Raw genomic sequence first — 22,475 nt, 5'->3', positions numbered from 1 at the left:
AGAGTGTGTGCGTATGCGTCACTGGACAAAGACTTCAAGTGTGTGTGTGTCTCTCTGTGTGTGTGTGTGTGTGTGTGTGTGTGTTTGTTGGACAGTGTGAGTGTGTGTGAGAGCTCCCGTGACAGATCCAAAAACACGTATGTGGAAACACGACGACGACGATGCTGCGTTCAGGTTCGGCGCGGTGAACACAGCGTCCACGTGCAGCAGCAGCAGCAGCAGCAGCTTTAATAAGCCCATACACACTGTTCTTCCTATCAATCACACACACACACACACACACACACACAGAGTCTGTAAACATGCAGTGAATGAAGGGTCCATCTCTGCCAGGCCACAACTTGGCAACACACACACACACACATACACATACAGGGACACACACACCTTGACAATACAGCCTTTATTTGGAAACGCCATATTCTCTGGTTAAAAGGGGGTTCCCCGTGTGAGCATGTCTGTTGCTCTGTGTGTGTGTCTGTGTGTAAGAAAGAGAGAGAGAGTGTGTGTGTGTGTGTGTGCGTCGTGCATGTTTTTCTTGGATGTCGACTATTCGAGGGCTTTCCCCTACTTGGTTTCCAACAGAGCAGCTACATGACCTCTCTCCCTCTCTCTCTCTCTGTTTCCATCCTTCTTCGCTCCTCTTACAGACTTTTATAGTTTCTTCATGTATTTGTCCAGTGAAGCCAATTACCACATCTGCCAGGACACATACACAGATGTTCACTCACTCTCTCACACACACTCTCTCACACACACACACACACACACACACACACACACATTTGTTCCTCTATACTTGTGAGGACCTTCACTCATCTAATAACACTCTCACTCCGCCTACACCTTCGTCTGATCTTTAACCTTCAACACTTTGAGTCTCTCACACATTTTCTCCACTGAATGTCCAGCTGTTCTTGTTCTGCTTTGTTTTTCCATAAACTTAAAGGGCTAGTTCAACATTTCGGCAACCATAATCCCTATAGTCACAGCAGTATGTTTGTCACTTTTAATTATCGGTGCATGTTGTTTTGAGATCGGCGGGGCAGAGACATGAGCTGCTCAGTTTCACTTTTCCCTCATCAAACTAATCAAATACACAATCCAACAACTCCAAAACGCTCTGGTGGACAAGTTATGACCTGCACATTCACCACGCTATGAGATAATAACAGAACGAGAGTGTTACGAGTTACGAGAGAGTTGTTTTAGAGGCAAATGCAGCCGGAACTACATTCGAGGCACGGCTGCTGGGCGGAGTAATTTCAAAAACGCAAGTATTTGCTTCATGTGTCGTAATTTTTCACAATTATACGTTATTATCTCATAGCGTGGTGAATGTGCAGGTCACAACTTGTCCACCAGAGCGTTGTGGAGTTGTTGGATTGTGTATTTCATGAGTTTGTGTTCACTGAGCAGCTGACGTCTCTGCCCCACCGATCTCAAAACAACATGCCCCGACAATTAAAGGTAACGAACCTACTGCTGTGACTATAGAGATTATGGCAATGTGGCAAAATGTTGAACTATCCCTTCAATTATTGTGTTGTATCTGCAAATCTTTAAACTGTTTAACTATTTCTTTCTACATCTGGATAATTGTAGTGTGGTTTTAGTTTGATTTTTCATGGTGTTTTTAGTATATTTGTAATTGTATGAGCTGGACCCCATGGCCATTGCACATGTATCAAGTAATGGCTAAATGTGGATCCTAACAAATAAACTCATAAACACGTTTGTACCTACAGTCCTTTCTGAACAGGAAGGACAGAAAGGATCACAAAGGAACTGAAAACACATTTTTATACCAAAGCTTCTTGATTTATAATAAATTGAGATGAATCTCTAAATGTAAAGCACTTTGAGTTACAAGGCAATGTATGAAAAGCGCTACACAAATAAAAGTTATTATTATCATTATTGCTAATACTTGTGAGGACCCCACACCAATCCAGCTGTTGCACTTTAAATCTGGTCCTCACTAACATACACACCTAAACACTACATACACACACACACACACCTTCTCCCAGCAGCTACTGTCCCCAGAGGAATGAAGTGTACTTTTCCTCTGATAACCACATGTGCGACTACACAGTCCTGCGGTTTTAAAATCCGTCACGATCGATTCTGTAACACCCGTCCTCCTCCTCCTCCTCCTCCTTTCCCCACCGTGTTGCTTTTGTAAGACAACGCCACAGAGGAGTTTTTTAATCCTGTGTAGACGACGGAGCGGCTGATGTTTTACACCTGGAAACTGGTGGACGAGGCTGTAAACGGATCACGGTAACGAGCTAAAGCCAAATAAAGCAAAATGTGAAACCAACGCCAGACATACCTGTGACTCCGCCAAAGGTGCCGTAAGTCATGTTACAGGCCGTTCTCTTCAGGTTGTGTTCGTAGACCAGCTTCAACTGGTACTGGTCGCCGTGCTCCACGTTGCCCGCCGTGCCTGGTAACACACACAAACACACACACAACACAAGTTATGTTTTTGAATATGAATATGCTTACATGGACACTATTTTCTAGCTATTTACAGGGTCTCTGCAGGTTTCACCAGCTCAAATTTAAGACTTTTAAAGACCTTTTTAAGACCATTATGGATGAAATTTAAGACCTATCATGACAAATAAAAAACATACAAAAGAAATGTGGAGTCACAAAATTAAAAATTGATTGCAATATATACGTAAGTTGCGTGTTAGGCTTGTTTGTAGTTGAAAATACATTCAATAAAGCACAATGAAGCGTCGCAGGAGCATTTTATTGAGCATTTGCGGTAGCGAGGGCTCTACGATAACGATACGCCTAAAGTGAACTATTTGGGGGCACAAAAAGAAATTGGGGAGCGAAATTTAAAATGTTTATGGAACATATATTATTTATTTAATTGACTGGCAACCAACAGGCAGATGGCTTTAAGCCTTGAATAATGTTAAGGGTCAAACGTGACCCATTTTTACATTGGAGAACAGTAAAAACACCAACACTTCACCTTTGGCCTGAAATGTGATGACTTCTAATGTGACCCAGAATAGACAAACATGGAAATATTTCAACTTCTTTAATCAACAGACACGAGCCACAACCTGTTCTGTATTATGACCGACACAATATTTGACACATGAAGTAAATACATTGGCCTTTGGTCACCCCTATATATTATGGTATTAAACTACATCTTTTTATTTAACTAGGCTAGTTAAAGCACAGTAGCATACTGATGTGTTGAACTTACAGGCTTGTTACTAAGTATGTATTAATTATCATGATAAATAAAACTCAACCTGTCACACAGCTCCATGTTGTCTCTGTGTGGTGTTCAGGGACAGTCAGGACAGTCTGAGGATAGAGTTTATATTAATGCACCGTGACACTGTGGCAGGTCTCTGTACGTCTTCACCACAGATCAGCTGTTCAGCGGAAAACTCAGCTGATCACCGTGCTGAGGCACCGGGCCGGTATGAATGCGTTTCTTGCTGCCCTTTCAATTTGGTAGTAGCCTATTTCCAGTTGCACCTGTCCTGTGCTTATTCATCACTTGGAGGCTATGTGGCCGTTATGCAGCCGTCCCCGTGAAGGGAAGTCAGACAACAAACACACAGACGTCTGCATGTGCGTCTGAAGGATGGTGCGCTAAAAAGAAAAGAAAAGAAAAAAAGGACGGCACAGCAAAAACCCAAAAACATAACCATTCTCTCAGGATGCCGCGTTGCCGATCGCCATAAGCCTAGTCACATTTATTTCTGTTAACGGTTATTAATTGGATAATGACCTTCTGTTATCAGTTTTTAAAAAAAATAATAAGAATGTGCATCCTTAACGGCGACGGGTGCGTCCTCTCCAGCATCTGATAAATGTTTTCCACTGACCAGAGGGGAGTATACGTCAGTCCGACTGCCCAAAAGTCCGACGGCTCATTTCTCCGACTACCCATTCTACAGTGTTAAGGTTAGGTTTAGGGTAAGGTTAAGGGTTAGGGCTACTTAAGTCGGAGAAGTGGGAGGTCGGACTAATGGACGCAAAAATAAAGAAATGTATGGTCGGAGAAATGGGTAGTCGGACAGAAGTCATGCGCCCCCAGATATCAAGGAGGCAGCGTGTCTATCTGTGCTCCATGTTGACCCACGGCTCAATGTTGATAATTTCCACATTTTCTGACAACAACGGAAGCCTGTTGAATCCAAAAATGTTGTCGTTGTTGTGAAAATGGGCGAGCTCGTGAACACGCGAATTTACACAAAATGGTCACGAGTCAAAACGAGCGATAAACCGCGTATCTCGCGTTTGGCCGCGCGTCACAACTCGAGCGAAAAAAAAGCGTTCCTCGTGTTTGGTGGGAAGCCCCTTGTGGGTCTTCCCACCAAACACGATGAAAAGGACGAAGACGCGAAGGTCCCGTCGCCATAAAAGAATCGGGTGTATTGCGTCGCAAAAAAAAAAAATCGCGTTTACCGCGTCTCGCGCCTAATCGCGTCTTTGCGTCACGGCCTTTTACACCGCGGACGTAACGAATAAACGGTGACGGTGTGAACAAACAACATAGAACAGGACCAGACGTGGCGTTGTTTCCTCTTTTCACCGACAGCTCCACTCTCCCTTACTTACACTAACTACTGTTATTGTTGAGGCCAGAGAATTGTGGGATTTGTAGTTTTTGACCAATCTCAGCCTAGGTTGTGCTCTTTCTTTTTTGTGATTTTCCCGGTTGACATGTCTGACATTTTAAAGACCCACTCCCGTGAAAATTGTGTTTTTTGAGCTTTTCACATGTTCCTGTGGCATTTTTCTTGTGTTAGAGCACATATCAGCAGAAAAGGAAGTGCAAAATTGCATTTCTGAGTTTTTCTGCCGTCAAACTGCTGTGAACCAATGGCAGACTCAAACTGGCAGTTTCAGGGAGACTGGAGCTGACGTGTCACAGCTCCAGGGGAGGGCACTAGTGCTACAAGCTCCCGCCCCGCTCTGCATCTGGCTCAGAGGTGAAAGGCTTGGCAGCTCGGTGTAGCTGTCAAGGTATAACAGGTATAGCTCACCTGGTAGAGCAGCTTGCACCATGAGCAGAGCAAGGACTATGTTCCACTCTGGGATCGAATCCCAGTGTGGAGTTTTACGCTACAGCGCTGAATCTATAATTGTACAATGTCCAGCTGTCAGCAAGCGGGGGGTGGGGTGCGAGGAGGTGGCTGGGCGGGTGCAAAGCAGCGCAGTCTCCGCCCCCCTGCCAGAGGTGCATTGCTAATGTGCATGCTAATGAGCTGGTTTTAAAATGACCAAAAAGGGTCGCGGGAGTGGGACTTTAAGGCCTAAAATTTAGATTTTCAAATTTTAGACTTTTTAAGACCCCGCGGATACCCTGTTATTTAAAGTTTAAGTGCATACATATTTTTATGATGCTGTGTATTTCAGGTGTAGGTTAATATACACACCTCAGGAGGCCTGTCATTGATTGGTTAAAACAAGGTAATCAGTAGATGGGAATTAACGTCAGATTTAGTCATGGATCACCTTCAAACTCTCCTTGTCATGATATTTGAATTAATTATACATCAACACCAGCATCTATACTAAAGCGGTGGCAGCATCATGGTGCGCTCTTTGTCCTTGTTGCAGTGTTTCCACTCGTCCCATCACTTCACATTAGCTACAGTAAATGTTTCTGTTGTTAAACTAGTGTTAAACAGCCATAAACCAGGAGATGTGTCACTATGAAGTAGAGCTGCAACAATTAATCGAATAATCGAACAAAGATCGATTATTAAAATGAATCGTCAACTATTTTGATAATTGAATAATCGGTTTGAGTAGTTTTTTTTAAGAAAAAATATTAATAAGCTGATTTCAGCTTCTTTTATTGTCATAAAGGAACAAAGAAACCAGAAATATTTAACATTAAACTGAATATCTTTTTGGTTTGTGGACAAAAAAAAGACATTTGAGGACATCATTGTGGTTTGGGAAACACCGATTGACATTTTCCAACATTTCTTAACATTTTATTGACCAAACAACTAATCGATTAATCGTTTAAATAACTGACAGATTAATTGATAATGAAAATAATCGTTAGTTGCAGCCCTACTACTATGAAGTTGCAAAAAATGCTGTTAAAGTGCGATTAAAGGGATACTTCACCTTTTTCTGATCATTTTATGCCACTATTATAGTATAAGCCTGAACATAGTTTAATAATACACATACATGAAGAAGAAGAGCTATATTGGCTTGCAACTAAATCCATGATGCTAGTGTTAATAGATGCTCATCGAATATTAGAAGTTAAGATCCTTGAGATCAAGAGTTTGTGGCTCCACTCATGTGTCAGTAAAAAGTAAATCAAAGATGTCATTAAAAGAGGACCAGTCAAACCTCAGTGGAAAAACCACATGGAAACAGTGATGGAAATATGACATTTCTGGGAGTTTCATCCAGCTGTTTTAATACAGATGAATGGAAACCATTGCAATCAGGTGATTATGTCATAATCCTTAATCTGAAACCTCCTTCCCACCTGACATCCATAATACCAACTCTCTCCCTGTTTTCAAAACAAGACTCAAAACCCACCTGTTTAAGATCGCTTACCCTCCATCACCCCTAGTAACTCCAACACTTCAACCTATCCCATCCTTTCGCACAACTTTTACTCATTGTTGTTTTCTTTGAATGTACATTTTATATTTAGCTTATGTTTTGAATGTTGTTTATTGTATTTGGATGTTTGGATGTTGTTTATTGATGGTTTTATTTGATGCTCAAGTGTCCTTGAGTGGCTTGAAAGGCGCTTTTTAAAATGAAATCTATTATTATTATTATCATTAAAAGGGACAACAAGGAGTTTCTCCATCGGCAGAACGAAAAATTCTGCGACAATAAAATAGTCTCATATTAATGTGGATGAATCTACGTTACCCACACTCGTTAATGGGCCCATTTTCGATAAATATAAAGTTTTGTCTCTATCGTTATTTTGTTATTATTAGTGGTGGTGGAAATGCTGGGCGAGCCGACCAGTGTTTCCTTACTTTCGGTTTTCGCGGCGAGTTATGAGAATAACGCCGCCGAATCACCGTTTATGGTCGGAACTACGACAGTATCTGATCGTCTTCCAACCTCTGACTTTAATTCTTGATGAATGAAAACATGAGTCTGTCTTGTTGTGCCGGTCAAAGAATTTCACGGTGCACGGAGGCTCATAAATGTAGCCTAGTGTGAAAAAAAACGCTTCGCTTTTCCAAAACTCCTCGTTGTCCCTTTAATTGCCAGGCCTAAATATAGTTTGCATTTAGACTTGGTTAATGTCTTATTGTGGTAAATAGAGAGAAACAGAGAAAGGTGTTTTGACTGAACACGACTGATGAAAACAGTGAGAAGTTGTGTGAAGTCTCTTCTTTCTTGTGTGCAGGTGTGTTGTTACCTGACACAGAGTAGACGGACAGTTTCCTGGGGTGAAGGACGGCCAGGTGAAGCAGGTCTGAACACCTGAGGGACAAACAGAGACAGAGAGAGTGTGTGTTACAGCTGCATTACAGTATAGTGTTTATGATGTTTGAGCTGTTCCCAGGGACGCGGCAGACCTGTGGTTCAACTCCTCCTGTCTCTCTGAGTTTCACTCACACTTGACTGTTGTTGTGAAATCACCAGCGTTACTGTAGCAGCTGCTGGACTGTTTCTGTTTCAACACCGGGTTTTGTCTGACGGAGGTGGAGACGATGCTGCTGATCCTAGACTTTCACTCATTTCCCTTTAACCACAAACCCACAGAGAAGGAAGGAGGAGGAAGGTATCTGTCGGCTCTCTGGACGCGGAGCAGCAGATGCCGTCTCGCTAACTCTCAACCGCTGTTGTAATGTTTGTTGAGAGAAGAACAACAAGGGAGGAGAAAACTGGATCCCACAACTCCTCTCACTCTCTCTTTTTTCTCTCTCTTTCTTTCTCAAAAACCACTCAAGTCGGTGCTGAAACAAAACCTTTCAGCAGCTGCCCACCTCGCTCTGCCCCCGACAATATTTACAACGTGCTTCTCTCCCGTCGAGGGCCGAGGGCCGAGGGCCGGCGTCCAAGACGTCCACCAACCAACCACCACCACCACCCTCTGAAGAATGAACGCTGTGCTCGAAAAGAAACCGCAGGTAACTAAACACGACGTCGTCCAAACAGACTGATTTACTTGGACCGGGCTCCCGGCGTGATGATATGGGAAGCCTTCGAGGCAAACCGCCGCCGCCGCAGCAGCAGCAGCAGCAGCAGCAGCAGCAGCAGCAGCAGCAGCAGCAGCAGCTTTTCCCAGAAACTTCGCTTTTCCGGGAGGTTCCTCAATAGCTGCAGGAATCGGGGGGTCAATTACTGTAGGTGTGTAGCTCATTGATAAGGGTTTGGTCTGAGTTATACTGTGTGATTTAAAAGTTAAAAGGACAATTCCGGGCAAATTCAACTCGGGGCTGTATTTTCCTAACATTTTAGGTCTAAATAAAAGAAGGAATCTGAAGATTTTCAGTTTAATCGCTCCTGTTTTGCGGTAGTTGTGTCTGTCCCCGCATCGCCACGGCAGCGATGAATGGGAGCGGATGCAAGTTCCGCTGCTTCGGCTGTTCACATCCCTCAAAGCCGCAATGTTTTTCCACAGACAGCGTCAGATGGCGACTCAAACATGCACCGAGAAGTTTATTTACTTCAAGCAAGCCGACATGTTTGTAAAACTAGATCTAATTCAAAGTCTCGCGCGAGACCTAAGTTGACTTGTGTGTGTTCACGTGCAGTCGGAAAGCTCCCGTTTGTGTCATAAACACAGGAATATCAACTCTTGACTTGCTTCAAGTAAATTAACTTCTTGGTGCTTGTTTGAGTCGCCATCTGACGCTGTCTGTGGGAAAAAATGCAGCTTTGAGGGATGTAAACAGCCTAAGCAGCGGAACTTGCATCCGCTCCCATTCATCGCTGCCGTGGCGATGCGCGGACAGACACAACTACCGCAAAACAGGAGCAGTTAAACTGAAAATCTTCAGATTCCTAAAATGTTAGGAAAATACAGCACCGATTTGAATTTGCCCGGAATTGTCCTTTAAGAGGCTGGATGGTGTTTGTTTTTTTTTTACAATTTTCCACAATAACAATTTAACTTTAGTGGAACATAATTAGTGTTGTGGTTGGTTTCCCATCGATCCAGCAGTTTTTAAATTAAATTAAATTAAATTGCTAGAATTCAGAGAAACAATAACTTAACATCCTTTAATTAAAGACATAATCATCATTTAATCTCTCCAGGGAAGCCAGTGACACGACAAGAACAAGAGCAAGGAAAACAAAATGTGCCATCCGGTGAGAAACAATGTGCTTACACCCTGTTGTTATACTTTGACATTAAAGCTGAACTCTCCAAGTCCGGTCTCTCCTCCTCTGTGTTGCTAACCCTCCTCTCCTCCATGTGCATTTGTTTGCAACAAAGAAATCAATCCATCAATCCGGTAGGGGTGGTATTATATTATGCAGGTTCAAAAGACTAATGACATCCGAGGGAACAGCTCATAAAAACACATGGATTTCAACCTTGGGAGCCTGAAAATTACAGATTTTTTTGTCAATTTTCACATTTTGGGGGACAGAAGACAAGACAAACACTCAAATATATGTTAATTAATACCAGAAAAATGGCACAATGTTCTTATCGACAGTTGTACCTTATTTTATACATGATTGTTTCTATGTTTATTCCTCTCTCACCCTCAGACGTCTGATTTAAGGACATTTATGCTATTACTTTTCTCTTTCATACTACTGATACTAAAATATTTAACTCTTTCTGACTTTTTTGTCCCATAGCAAATGAATTGAAACGGTCTTTAGTTTAAACTCTTCAAATCTTCTACGTCTTTGAACCTCAACTTCTTCAGCATACCTTCAGCTACAGACTTCATTCATTCAACTTCTAAAATGTTCACAAACTTTTAAACTAAGTCCTGTATTACTCTCATACTCGCGGTCCAAAACTGCAAACACAACTCATCAACTCAAAGTCTCTTAGTTTTCCCACTTTGCACTTCTTTGGAAAAGAAATCTTTAGCAGGATCTGAAAAACGGAAACTCGAGCTTTTCCAGGACATTTAAGTTTTTTTTTTCTTTTCTTTTTTCCCATGTGTTTTCCATGACTGATAAATAAGTAAAAACAATGTCAAGTAGCACAAGTTTCAGGATGCAAGTCTCAGGGTTCAGTGAGTTCCTCCTCCTCCTCCCGCTGAGCTGAACACAATCTAAGTCATGATGGATATGAAATCATCATCATCACCACATCGTTCCTCGCTCGCCTCTCGCTTCTTTCCCCACTTCCAAACAACTCAAGCAAGCAAAACAACAAGCAGCGTTCCACACATTTCTCTTGACCTCGGCTGCAACGAGGTCAGCAGCTCCCAGATCTTCACATCCAATTCAAAGGGATAGTTCACCCAAAATTCAAATGTCATTCATTATCTACTCACCCTCATGTGGACTAAGGGCTGGGAGAAGTTTCAGAGTCCTCCGTGGCTTCTCTGAGTTACAGCGGGTCTCCATGCAGCACTGCATGTCCATATAACGGTTGTGAATGGATACCACTTTTCTTCGTAACAGAAAGACACACCAAAAAACATCAAAATACCTCCATGCTGCTCGTATGTAATGTCCCTCTTGTATTGAAGCCCCAACATGAGAAATTGTTCCACCGGTCGATTTGCACTGACACAGGAAGAGCAGTGAACCGAGACACTGGGAGCTTCTGCTACAAACAAGCTTAAAATATAGACTTATTTAATTTTTTTCGGAACAATTTCTCATGTCGGGGCTTCAATACAAGAGGGACATTACAGACGAGCAGCATGGAGGTATTTGGATGTTTTTTGGTGTGTCTTTTTGGACGAAGAAAGTTGGTATCCATTGACAATCATTATATGGACAAATACTGCTGCGCGGACCCCCCCCCCCGTAACTCAGAGAAGAGACGGAGGACTCTGAAACTTCTCCCAGCTCTTAGTCGACATGAGGGTGAGTAGATAATGAGTGAAATTTGAATTTTGGGTGAACTATCCCTTTAATGCAGTGCAACGTTTTCTTTTTCTTTTTTTCCCCGGCCGACAGCTATGCGAGCAGCTCGGTGGCGGTTAACCTGACAGTATGAGCTCAACTGGGCCGCTGATAAATCATGTGGAGGAAGAGAAGAGGAACTTCTGCATGGGGCGAGTCGTGTTAATGTGAACGTGGTGGTTCGTGGAGTCACAGCAGGGAATGGGATGTTTGCTTTTCTGTTTTTCTTTTCTATGAATGAAAAAAAGCAGTGTGATGAGTTATGAATGGGTGTTTCTGCCCGGCAGTTTAAAGTAGGAGCTATATTATAAGCTATATTATGAATGCTTTATAATTCACACAAGGTCATGACATTGAGTTTAGCAGAGACCTGTGATTAATTCCTGCACACACACATGGAGCATTGGCCAACGCAGAGAGCCCTGTAATCTAGAGATCAGAGGTTTGATTCCTGAGGCAGACCAGTGATTCTGGATCAGAGGCTTCTCGTCCTCTCCAGCGGCGACCTCTTCACCTATTTACGCTGCAGCGGATCATTTCTAACACGACTCTGATAACCCCAAACCGAACATCTGGAGTGGAAATGTGCAGATTGATAACTAGTAATTTAAAGGGGAACTATCAGTCCGCTATTTTGCTGTTTTGGACGCTTTTTTTTCTCTCCACCAGGGCCGGCCCTTGGCATAAACACTCTATGCGGTTGTTTAGGGCCTCAGCCGTCAGGTGGGGCCACATGATCAGAAGGTACTGGGGTTCAATTCAAGTCATTTTAACACGGAGGTCGGCGCGCGCGTTTACGCGACGGTCTTGATATGTTTTTGTTTATATTTCGGTCATTTTACGCCGTAGAAACGCGGTTTAACTGCTCCCGTGACCGAGGGACGGCTCTCCTCTTTCAAATACACCCGCCCTCGATGACCTACGTTATTCACAGCCAGGGTTTGAGAGCCAATAACAGAGCATGGTGCACGCATTGTCCCCTCTCACTGTGCGTAATTGGTTGAATCCATGGTTTACCTAGAGCGGCTGGCATGGAGAGAGACGGCAGAGGAGACCGAACTTGTCAATTAAAACAACGGTGAAGCTTCAAACACGCAGAATCGTTTGGAGAGCGAGAGAAGCGGTGGTGACGGTGCTTCAGACGCTGAAAGTTTTGACTCATCTGATGAGCAGGATTATTTAAAAAATATATATATGAGAAAGTTCAGACTTAAACTCAGCTCCAGCTCTGTATACAGACCTGTTAAGCTCTTACACTTTTTTTTTTTACCTTTCACACAGCACAGACACAGTGACAACACACATTACATGAACAATGAAAATTGTGTGTTTTCTGTTTATTTAGTAAATATTTTTGTTTGAAGAGGAAAAAAAGCTAATTTCTCATTTAAAAAATCTGATGAAGCTTTGAAGTCAATATTCAGCTTCTTTTATCTCACATTTAAGACATTTGGTGAAAATAGAATGCCAGAATGACAACATTTATGCTCAAAAGGCGATTTTACAAAATTTAATTTTAGACTTGTTTTCTACACTTATCTATTAGGCTACTGTATTCATATCCTATTTCAAGCACCAAAAGAGTTTGTTCTCATGACTGAAGAAGTGTTTTCACAAGGGATTTGTAAATAATAAATATCATAAATCATAAATAATTTCTTTATACAGTTTTCTAGGACAAATTGGCATCAGTAGCGGAAGATAAAACACCTGAGTATTGTTACATCTGTCTATCAAACATGTCTGTATTCAGTTTTAAGCAGTGTATGTGATTTGGTGTTTGCGCTTAGAGTGGGCCACAAACAAAAATCTTGTTTAGGGCCACCAAAATGCTAGGGCCGGCCCTGCTCTCCACAGAGCGCCCCCTATTTTACAACACTGTCGTAAAAACCTCACAGCTATTTAAAAAGATAGAAAAGTTTACTAGAAGAAAATTCAACTGCATCCATAACATCATTCTCTAGAAAAACTATGTGCTCCCTTTCTCGTCGCAGCTCTGCTCTGAACACTTGCGCTGTCTCGCTTATTTAAAAGGATAGTTTTTCAAATTGCACTCATTATCTACTCACTTATCCGTGGCTTCTCTGAGTTACAGGGGGTCTCGGCGTAGCAGTGCATGTCAATATGACAGTTGCAAATGGATACTACTTTTCTTCGTAACAAAAAGACACACCAAAAAACATCCAAATACCTCCATGCTGCTCGTATGTAATGTCCGTCTTGTATTGAAGCCCCGAAATGCGAAATTGTTCGTCAGTAGTGCTGACGCCGGCGCGAATCGCGCGTGATTTGGACGGACCAGGAAGAGGAGCTTCCGCTACAAAACAAGCTTGAAATATCGACTTATTTAATTTTCTTCGGAACAATTTCGCATTTCAGGGCTTCAATACAAGACAGACATTATATACGAGCAGCATGGAGGTATTTGGATGTTTTTTGGTGTGTCTTTTTGTTACGAAGACAGTTGGTATCCATTTGCAACCGTTATATGGACATGCACTGCTACGCCGAGACCCCCTGTAACTCAGAGAAGCCACGGAGGACTATGAAACTTCTCCCAGCCCTTAGTCCACATAATGAGTGAAATTTGAATTTTGGGTGAACTATCCCTTTAAATACTCAAATTAAAGGAGCATTCCAAACATATAATACATAAACTAAAAATACAAACTATGAAATTCAAAAACATTAGAAACTATTTAACTTCATTTTCATTTGTCCATAAATTATGGCTCTTACAAACCCATTCTACAAAAATGAGTGCAGCTGTGAAAAGCCATGTATGGATCTCACACAAAAAAGCAGTTAAGTGATGATGATTTTACTCTTTGTCTCTATTTTATGTGATTGTACAGTAAATTGCACAAACAGAGAATTTGTCGACCGGTGGTTCTCAACCTGTTTGGGGAACTGGACCCTCTGCGTGTTTTTTTAGCAACGCTGTCCCTTTTTAATTGCATCATCTAATATTTATTAACAGTTCTGAAGGCAAATATGCGATTTCATTGCTGCGTTTTTCAGATGTGTTTAACATACAGCTAATTTATGTACGCTCTCTAGAAGGTAAAAAAAAAGAAAAGAACAAATTTCAACAAATGTAAGTGGAAAAGTTTATTTTTAAAAAGTTGCTGTACACTCAACATTGCCCAACATTAAGTTTTACACCACCTTCCTGTTCGATATTTCTGAATAAAAACCCAATTAAGAAATAAATGGAGACTGTTCACTTAAAATGCTCAATATCATTTTAAGTACTGGGGGTCCGAGTACCCCTGGTTGAGAAACACTGTTGTAGACGACTCTGAACGCTCTGGGAACTTGTAAAGGGCATTTAAAGACTAAAATAAAAACAATATTAACAAATGTAAAGTGAAGTTTGGTGCATAATATTGCAAGCCTCGAATAGAACAAAATCTAATTTGCTGATCGACTTTGTTTCCCTCTGTTTTTTCGGGGGTTGTAATCTCTTTCTGATCCTGAGAAAACGAGCCAGAGATTTGCATCCGTGAGAAGAGAGTGATTTAAAACGTTGCTCCCTGGCAGACGACATTAGGGCTAATGCCAATCTGACCTGCTAAGCACTCACACAGAGAGAGGAGGAAGGAAGGAAGGAAGGAAGCCAACGAAGGATTAAGCATTAAGACCACGCATCAGCATCAATGATCGTGGTCGACTCGGACTTACGAGACAAACTTGCCCACTTCCACCTGGATGATGGCGTTTTGAAGCTGCACCTCCAGCAGCTGGGCGTCGGCCACGCCCGCCTCGCTGGACTTGTTGCCGTGTGGGGAGAAGATCCGCAGCATCCCCATGTAGCTGCCCACCACCACTTTGTCTGCACGGTCACAGAGAAAACACAAGTACAGGCGTTACAATACAAGACACAACACAGAGTTCAGATCCTATTGCATATTTAATACATAAATAATAATAAAAAATAAGAATTTTAAATGTTTAAATTATGTTTTGGCCCTTTTGCATTAGTATTATATCATTTTTAAATTATGTATTGCACTCAAATTATGTAGCACAGTATTTAACCTATGTCTAGGTTGCTCCCTTTGCACTTGTAGCGTATATTCTATTGTTTTAGACATTGTAGGATATATTTTATCATATACTTCCTCTTTGTATCCTATTTATCTTCCTTGCACATTTCCCTTTGGAGCATCCTGGCAGAAGAATTTCCTTTGGGATGAATAAAGTTCTATCTATTTATATTTTTCTCATGAATTTAAGTTCAGACGTTTAGTCTTTCCAACTCTATTAATAGTAATACAATTACAGGTGGAGCCAGGACATAGGATGCAGCTTTTAACATGTGTCCTATCTATCTATCTATCTATCTATCTATCTATCTATCTATCTATCTATCTATCTATCTATCTATCTATCTATCTACTTTTCCAGTAAATGCACAAAGTGCTTTACAGATAAAACATTACAGAAAAAGAATAAAAGAAGCACTGTGCAATAGAAATGAATCTGTAGTTATAAATGAATAAAAAAGACATAAGTGCTCTTGTAAGGCAGAAAAAATCTAAGTCTAAATAATTAAATAAAATGAGAAAATATTTAAGAGTAGGCCATCCTATAAAAGTAAGTTTTAAAGCACTGTTTAAAAACTGCATAAAACAAGATCTTAAAAAAGCAGCAACAATTGGATATACAGTATATACTTTAAAGACAAATTAAAAAAAAGAAAAAGCATTGAACACATTTATTTTCTTTCCCTTGGATGTTGCTGAGACACTGACGTTCCTCAGTCTGGAGGAGGAGCGTTACATTTCATCACATTTTGCTGATTTAACAGACACATTTATCCAAACCAACTTAAGTTACAATAAGTGCATTCAGCAGCAGCAGCAGCAACACACTGTAGGAACATGGGGCTGGAAATCCCCTGCTACAAAACTGTCAGCTGCTTGTTCACTGTTACAGCCGCCTGGACAAGGAAAGTGCTTTGATTTATTTGTGCTTTATTTAAAAAATAAAAAATGTCTTTAGCACGGTGCTTCGTTTAAAGTAATGAAATAAAATGATTTGTTGACTGGTTTTAAGACTGGGATTTACTCCAAACGCATTTTTGCATGTGTATTTGTTTTGTATTTGCGTCCATATTACAACATCTAAAACATCAGCATGGTTATGTTACAGCACACACACACACATTAACTACACACTGACCATGTCCACTTCCACTGTTGTCCACATCTCCGACACACAGGCATCCCTGGTCGAATTCCTCCCCCTCGCCGAGAGCTGCCGACCACCAGTCGCGGGCTTTGAACAGAGACATGCTGCCTCCTAGTGGCCGCAGAGGGAAACACAAGAAGAGGAAGAACAGCACGGGGTTAGAAATCACTTCAAAATGATCAGTTTGTCTGGTTTTACTATTTATAGCTATGTGTTTGAGTAAAGTTAACATATTTGTTTTATTCTATAAACCACTGACAACATTTTATCTAAAAATATTATAATTTAGAGCATTTATTGGCAGGAAATTACAACTGGTAAAAAGAAAAAAATAACAAAAAAGTTCCTGTGTTTTCAGACCTCAAATAAAAATGCAAAAGAAAACAAGTTCATATTGATTTTTAAACAACACAACACTCATTTTTTCACTTAGGAAGAGTTCAGAAATCAACATTGGAGGAATAACGGCAATTTTTTTAATAGCAGCAGTGGCTTTTTATAACCTATAAAATAGTGAGGTGTGCTTGTCAGACAAAAATAAAGTCCAGAGTGCTCAGGAGGTTCATCTAATCATGTGACTAAGCTGCTCTTTGGTGGAAATACAGACGTCAAAAAAAGGAAAATCCAAGGCACTCTTCTTTAAATGTGTAAAAAGCCTTTATTCAAAAATGGCTATTTCATATAGAAAAGATAAAAACATAATGAAAGTGGGTTACAGCCCAGGCGTTTCGGCACAAATTAGCCTTCCTCAGGGTGTCTGAGTGGTCTTTTTTTCCCCCCAGAGCTGTATTATTGTGTCTTTTATAAAAACACAACCCTCTTTATTGATAATCTAAAGAAGAACCACTGATCAAGTGACAGATGAACAAATACAGACAGAAAATAAAGTACTTTAGCTTCAAAAAGAGAATTAAAGTGGGTGTGAATCTTTGACTATCTCACGATTAGATTAGATTCTGATTTTTGCGGCTACGATTCGATTCAAAATCGATTCTCAATTCCAAACGATTTGATTCCTAATGATTTCTGCTTCAGTCTATCGGTGTGCAAAGGATCCTCATGATCTACTCCAGTCTGCTTTGCAAGACAGAACGACTAAAGTGTCTTTTTCACATTTATTGAGTTTTAAACATGTATCCATGCTTAGATGGAATTGTTGAAACTGTTGCATAAAAGGAATGTCACATATTGCTTATTAAGTAACAACATTAAAAGTGCCTCTTTATTAAAAAGAATAGTGCAGTTAAACATGCTGCCTTTTAAATTCTAAGGAAATTGAGGCCGACAGCCAGCAGATTTGTTTCATTATTTATTTTTTTTAATCGATTTTGGGACATTTTATATCGATTCTGAATCGTATTAAATGAGAATTACGATTCTTATGTGAATGGATTTTTTGGCACAACCCCTACGAGGAGGTATTAACTTCTGGTGCACAGCGTGAGCTCCAGTTAAGCAGTGAGGTCACCCACTACACTAAACCTGCACTGTAACAATGGAAGAAGGAGAAGAAACTGGCCCACGCTCCACTCCACAGCACCACACACACACACACACACACACTGACCGACCGCTACGGCCAATCACAGGCCTCGGACGGCAGGTCACATGGTCCCAGGATTGAGTGGTAGTGAGGAGGGGCGGGGGGGTGGAGGGGCGTGGGAGGGGGGCAAGCAGCTTTTCTGCTCTCTAAGTGCTGAGCAGGTGGAACGGGCAGTTAATCCCTGCTCTCCTGTACAGTGAGTGCACGTCGTCCATAGGAGCAGAGTTAAAGGAATATTACACCTACTGCTATCAATGCACATCACAATAATGCAGTGTTTTATTAAGTTTGTTATAGTTTTAAACTAATGAAATAAAAAAAACAAAGACGTATATTCATCACATTCAAGTTTGCAACCAACATTTTTCGCTAATTAGCTGTGAATACAATTCATATTGCACTAGTAGAGTATATTTTTATTGTTTTAGACACTGTAGAATATATTTTATCATATATTTTCTCTCTTTTAATTTTCTCTTTCTTATTTTATCTATTTCCTTTGGGATCTATCTATCTCTATCTATCTATCTATCTATCTATCTATCTATCTATCTATCTATCTATCTCAGTTTAGTTTCAGTTTAATTTATTTGACAAGGGGCAATGTACATAAATAAAACACTGTAAAAAACAAATGTAAAGGCACCCGAGTTAGCTAAAAAAAAAAGCTAGTTTTCATCGCCAGTCCCTCTGCCTGATTGTAAAGGGCAACCTTTAAAAAGAGCAACAATGAAGTAAAATACCAAAGACACATTCTATCTATCTATCTATCTATCTATCTATCTATCTATCTATCTATCTATCTATCTATCTATCTATCTATGTCAGCGGTAGGAACAGAGCTCTAATTTAATGTTGCCACTGATAGCATGAATGAATTTCCTGAACACTATAGGAGTGGATCCTTGCTGTATGTTTGCAGGGCTATTAAAATATTGTCATTTAGAAAACAAAAACATGATCATATCCTGGTTTCAGAAATCTGGGAATCTCACTATACTAACCTGTTGCACCAGAGACCAGTGCTGTAAACACATCATCCAGACTTAATCATGTGTACTGTCATGATCTTGCATATAAAAGGGTGTGTCTACCTTGACTTCCCATGCAAATGTCATTTTTATTACTAGTAAAAACAGATGATGACAAAGTTTTCTGTTCAAAATGGCCATCACAATGTGTTTATTAGGTCATTAATTTATCTATGCATTTATATATTTCATTTGTAAAAGGGGCCAGGTGCAATACTAGACATACATTGTACCAGAGTCAGCTCAAAGCTAATTTGCATCTGCAGTACCATGGCAGGTCACAGGCTATTGTTACTGGATTACTATAATTAACCAGATAATATTGTGTTGAAATGACAATAATATGATATCACGGAGCATCTGGTGATTCCCACACCGTGTAGATAAGTTAGGTAACATAATATCTGGTATATGTCCTTCACATTAAAAACTGGAGTTAATCATGTCAGGATAAATCTATCTTTTTTTTAAAATTCGCTTTATAAATAAGTGTGCAACTCTGCTTGTTGTCCGTGTAAACCACAAGCTACAATCCACACCGATAAAATAAACGAGTTCATTTCGCTGCTGTTGAACTTTGTGGTGTTACAGGTAACAGGAACAGACACACACACACCTGTGGGTTCAGTGTGTGTGTGTGTGTGTTCACCCAGGAGAGCTGTGTATGTGTGTGTGTTGTGGTGAGCCACTCCTCTCTGACAACGAGGCACTAATGAATCATAAACACGCTATAAAAAGCTGTTTTCAGCCCGTTACAGACCCAGGTGTCCCCGCTCAGGTAAATTAGCTTCGTGCTAACTCCAATCCCACTGAATTAACTTTAGCTTAGCCGGCTAATTAGCTCCTAGCTCTCGAAGTTACCTGTGTACACCAGCTAAAGAAAAGAAAAAAAGGAAAAGGAAAAACAGTGTAGTTGTTTTTTTTTTCACCGCTGCTCCGCTGGTGATTAAAACACATTCAGGTTTTTATTTTCTTACCTTTACGTTAACGATTCGACGGTTTGTTTCCTCCTCGCTCACAACAAAATCACATTTCTCAGCCTCTTGCAGCTCGCAGCCATCGTCCTGTTGTCATGGCACTGACGCTCAGTGGAGAAGCCGGGCGCGTGTGCGCAGGAGCGGAAGTGGCGCAAGGGCCGATGGGAAATAGAGTTCTTCGGACCAGATACAGCAGTTCCTTTGATAAATTATTGGAAAATATGAAGAATAACTTTGCAAAAGTGAGAAATTTTAAATTGTTTTTAAGGGATTTATTTGTTCTGTGTCAGAATGTCATTTTATCTGTACTGATTTTATTGAATTAAAAAAAGAAATACTGAGAAGAAAGAAGAAAGACTGCTTTGAAACTATATTTTTGGGGGAAAAAAATCATTTTTTAAAAATGTTTTACTATTTATCAAGACCTAGACCAAGACAAAAAATGAAACGAAAAGATACCCTAGTGCTCTTATTAATGTTTTGTTGTTTGTTTTCCATTTATGACTATGATTTATTATTATTTTAAATGTAATAATGATGCTCTAGCTGTTTGGTATGAAAAGCTTTGTTTGAAATGTTTTCATGATTATATTATTCTGCTGACCAGAGTCTTGAGATTTGATCAGTTACTTATTTCTAGACAAACAGCTACAGTAGTCTGAGTATAATTAAATTGTTCATATCAATTGAATGAAAGTGCAATAAAGGTAGGCTACATGTTGGCTTCAAACCTTATGTGTGGAAAAAAGTACATGAATAACAATTACATAAATAAATCTGGCAAATATATTAAAACCAGACAAAAATAAATGTTTTTAAAGAATATGCAAAACACTGGTAAATGGTCTTGATAGTAAATAAACATGCTTATTATAGCAGCATTTAACTGCATGACAATGACTTGAACGACAAGAGCATTTGATTTTTTTGTGGTGATATAAAGTACATTAATTGTGGCTGCAATAAAACCTAAATGATTAAGTGCACAAAGCATAGATAGACTGTAGCATGCTGCATATCTATGTAACATTATATAACTTTATATAATATGGTTTTATACTCTTGCAGCATCATGTGTGAAAGAACAGAGATCATACACAATTGTATTTAGCCTGTTTGTGCTTTGACGAGTTTGCACAGTTTGTGTAAACTTCTGGAGAGCAACTGTATTTTCATTATAGCCTATATCATCATGATATAATATAAATATATAAATAAAAACACACACAGGGCTCGTCCGGGATTTGAACCCGGGACCTCTCGCACCCTAAGCGAGAATCATACCCCTAGACCAACGAGCCACGTCTTTCTAAGCTCCAACAACCATTTCCAAACCTGACTGTACGTGCCACGTTGTATGGATAACTATGGGGTCTTCTGATGTTCACGCAGCGCAGCTTTACGTTTCTCTGGTGTTTTGCCGCCACCTAGAGGCGCGTTGTCGCACTGCAGCCTATATAAACTATAACTATATAGACTGTATATGAAAGTTTGTGCCACAGCTGCAGCAGAGTTGGTGCAACTTTTATCGTTATTTCAGAACAAATGGGAGAGAAACACAACTTTAACAAAGACGCACAAATAGATGACATATCCCCCTGTACAGGCACGTGTCTCCAAATAGCCTACTGTTAACACTAAAAACAATCAATAGATTTTTGATTGACCTTCAATATAATAGACTATAATACAGAAGTAACTGGAGTATTTTGGTTGAGACTAATGTGCATGAACAGTAGTAGTAGTAGTAAGACTCAGTGAATGTCAACACAGAGCCCTACAAGTGAGTCTAATTTCCATTATTGATACGTGGATATTCAATTTTCTGCACTTTTATGTTCAATTAAGTTCCAATTTTATCATAAATGAAGGGCTCGTCCGGGATTTGAACCCGGGACCTCTCGCACCCTAAGCGAGAATCATACCCCTAGACCAACGAGCCATATGTACTGTACAACTCCCGTGACTGACAGTTCCTGAGATTACATGGTGCCACGTTGGTTACCTTGAAATATCACTGCACTTTTTAGCGCCATCTACAGGTCAGCTGCGGTAACTGCAGCCACAACTCCTGCAGCAACATAATAATTAAAATGCATGTACTGCTGCAAAAAATGTTGTTCTTTTTGTTCACTATATGTCCGTAAAATGTATGTGGTTGTATGTAAAACCGTTGAAATTTTATATTTTACATTCAACAAAACAATAAACCCCTCAGCAATTTAAAAATAAGATCAAATAAGTTAAGATTTCAGTTCCAGTTTTGTAATAAATCCAAAAGTATGAGAATATTTTCTTCACAATAACCTGTAATAAGTGCATCTCAATAAATTAGAATATCATTTCCAATAGTAAATAATAGTCAAAAAGCCCTAACCAAGTATTTAGTGCATATATATGGACATACTTGTCAGAAGGCCAACATTTCCATATTAGAAATGCTTTTTTAAATTGGTCTTTTGTAATATTCAATTTCTTTGAGATACTGAATTTCAGGTCTTCATTAATTGAAAGTCATAATCATTGCAATTAAAATAAATAAAGGCATGAAATGTTTCATTCTGTGTGCAATGGATCTATATAATGTATTAGTTTCACTTTTTGAATTGAATTGCTGACATAAATAATAAACTTTTCCATGATATTCTTATTTATTGAGATGCACCTGTACTG

The 22,475-nt window shown here is 40.0% G+C and overlaps 1 protein-coding gene and 2 non-coding genes across 4 annotated transcripts in view; all 3 read right to left on the bottom strand.

The window, feature by feature from the left end:
* The window catches only part of bbs9 (Bardet-Biedl syndrome 9), a 290,122-nt gene extending 270,198 nt beyond the window's left edge, over nucleotides 1–19,924 (bottom strand). For both annotated transcript variants that reach the window (XM_085803054.1, XM_085803055.1), the window contains exons 1-5: nucleotides 19,804–19,924; nucleotides 16,243–16,362; nucleotides 14,740–14,890; nucleotides 7,421–7,485; nucleotides 2,339–2,452 (exon numbers count right to left, since the gene is read on the bottom strand). In XM_085803054.1, coding sequence (XP_085659180.1) covers nucleotides 2,339–2,452; nucleotides 7,421–7,485; nucleotides 14,740–14,890; nucleotides 16,243–16,354 — 442 coding nt within the window. In that variant the 5' untranslated portion in view covers nucleotides 16,355–16,362; nucleotides 19,804–19,924. The remainder of the gene's footprint in view (nucleotides 1–2,338; nucleotides 2,453–7,420; nucleotides 7,486–14,739; nucleotides 14,891–16,242; nucleotides 16,363–19,803) is intronic.
* Nucleotides 19,925–21,031: 1,107 nt separating this feature from the next.
* trnap-agg (transfer RNA proline (anticodon AGG)) lies at nucleotides 21,032–21,103 on the bottom strand. Its single transcript has one exon. It is a non-coding gene; the product is annotated as a tRNA-Pro (tRNA).
* Nucleotides 21,104–21,672: 569 nt separating this feature from the next.
* Nucleotides 21,673–21,744, bottom strand: trnap-agg (transfer RNA proline (anticodon AGG)). Its single transcript has one exon. It is a non-coding gene; the product is annotated as a tRNA-Pro (tRNA).
* Nucleotides 21,745–22,475: the final 731 nt, after the last annotated feature.

This window comes from Trachurus japonicus, chromosome 16 (assembly GCF_045865225.1).
Source record: "Trachurus japonicus isolate A0001 chromosome 16, Traja_1.0".
NCBI classification, from domain to species: Eukaryota; Metazoa; Chordata; class Actinopteri; order Carangiformes; family Carangidae; genus Trachurus; species Trachurus japonicus.
This window is presented reverse-complemented; position numbering and strand designations above follow the sequence as displayed.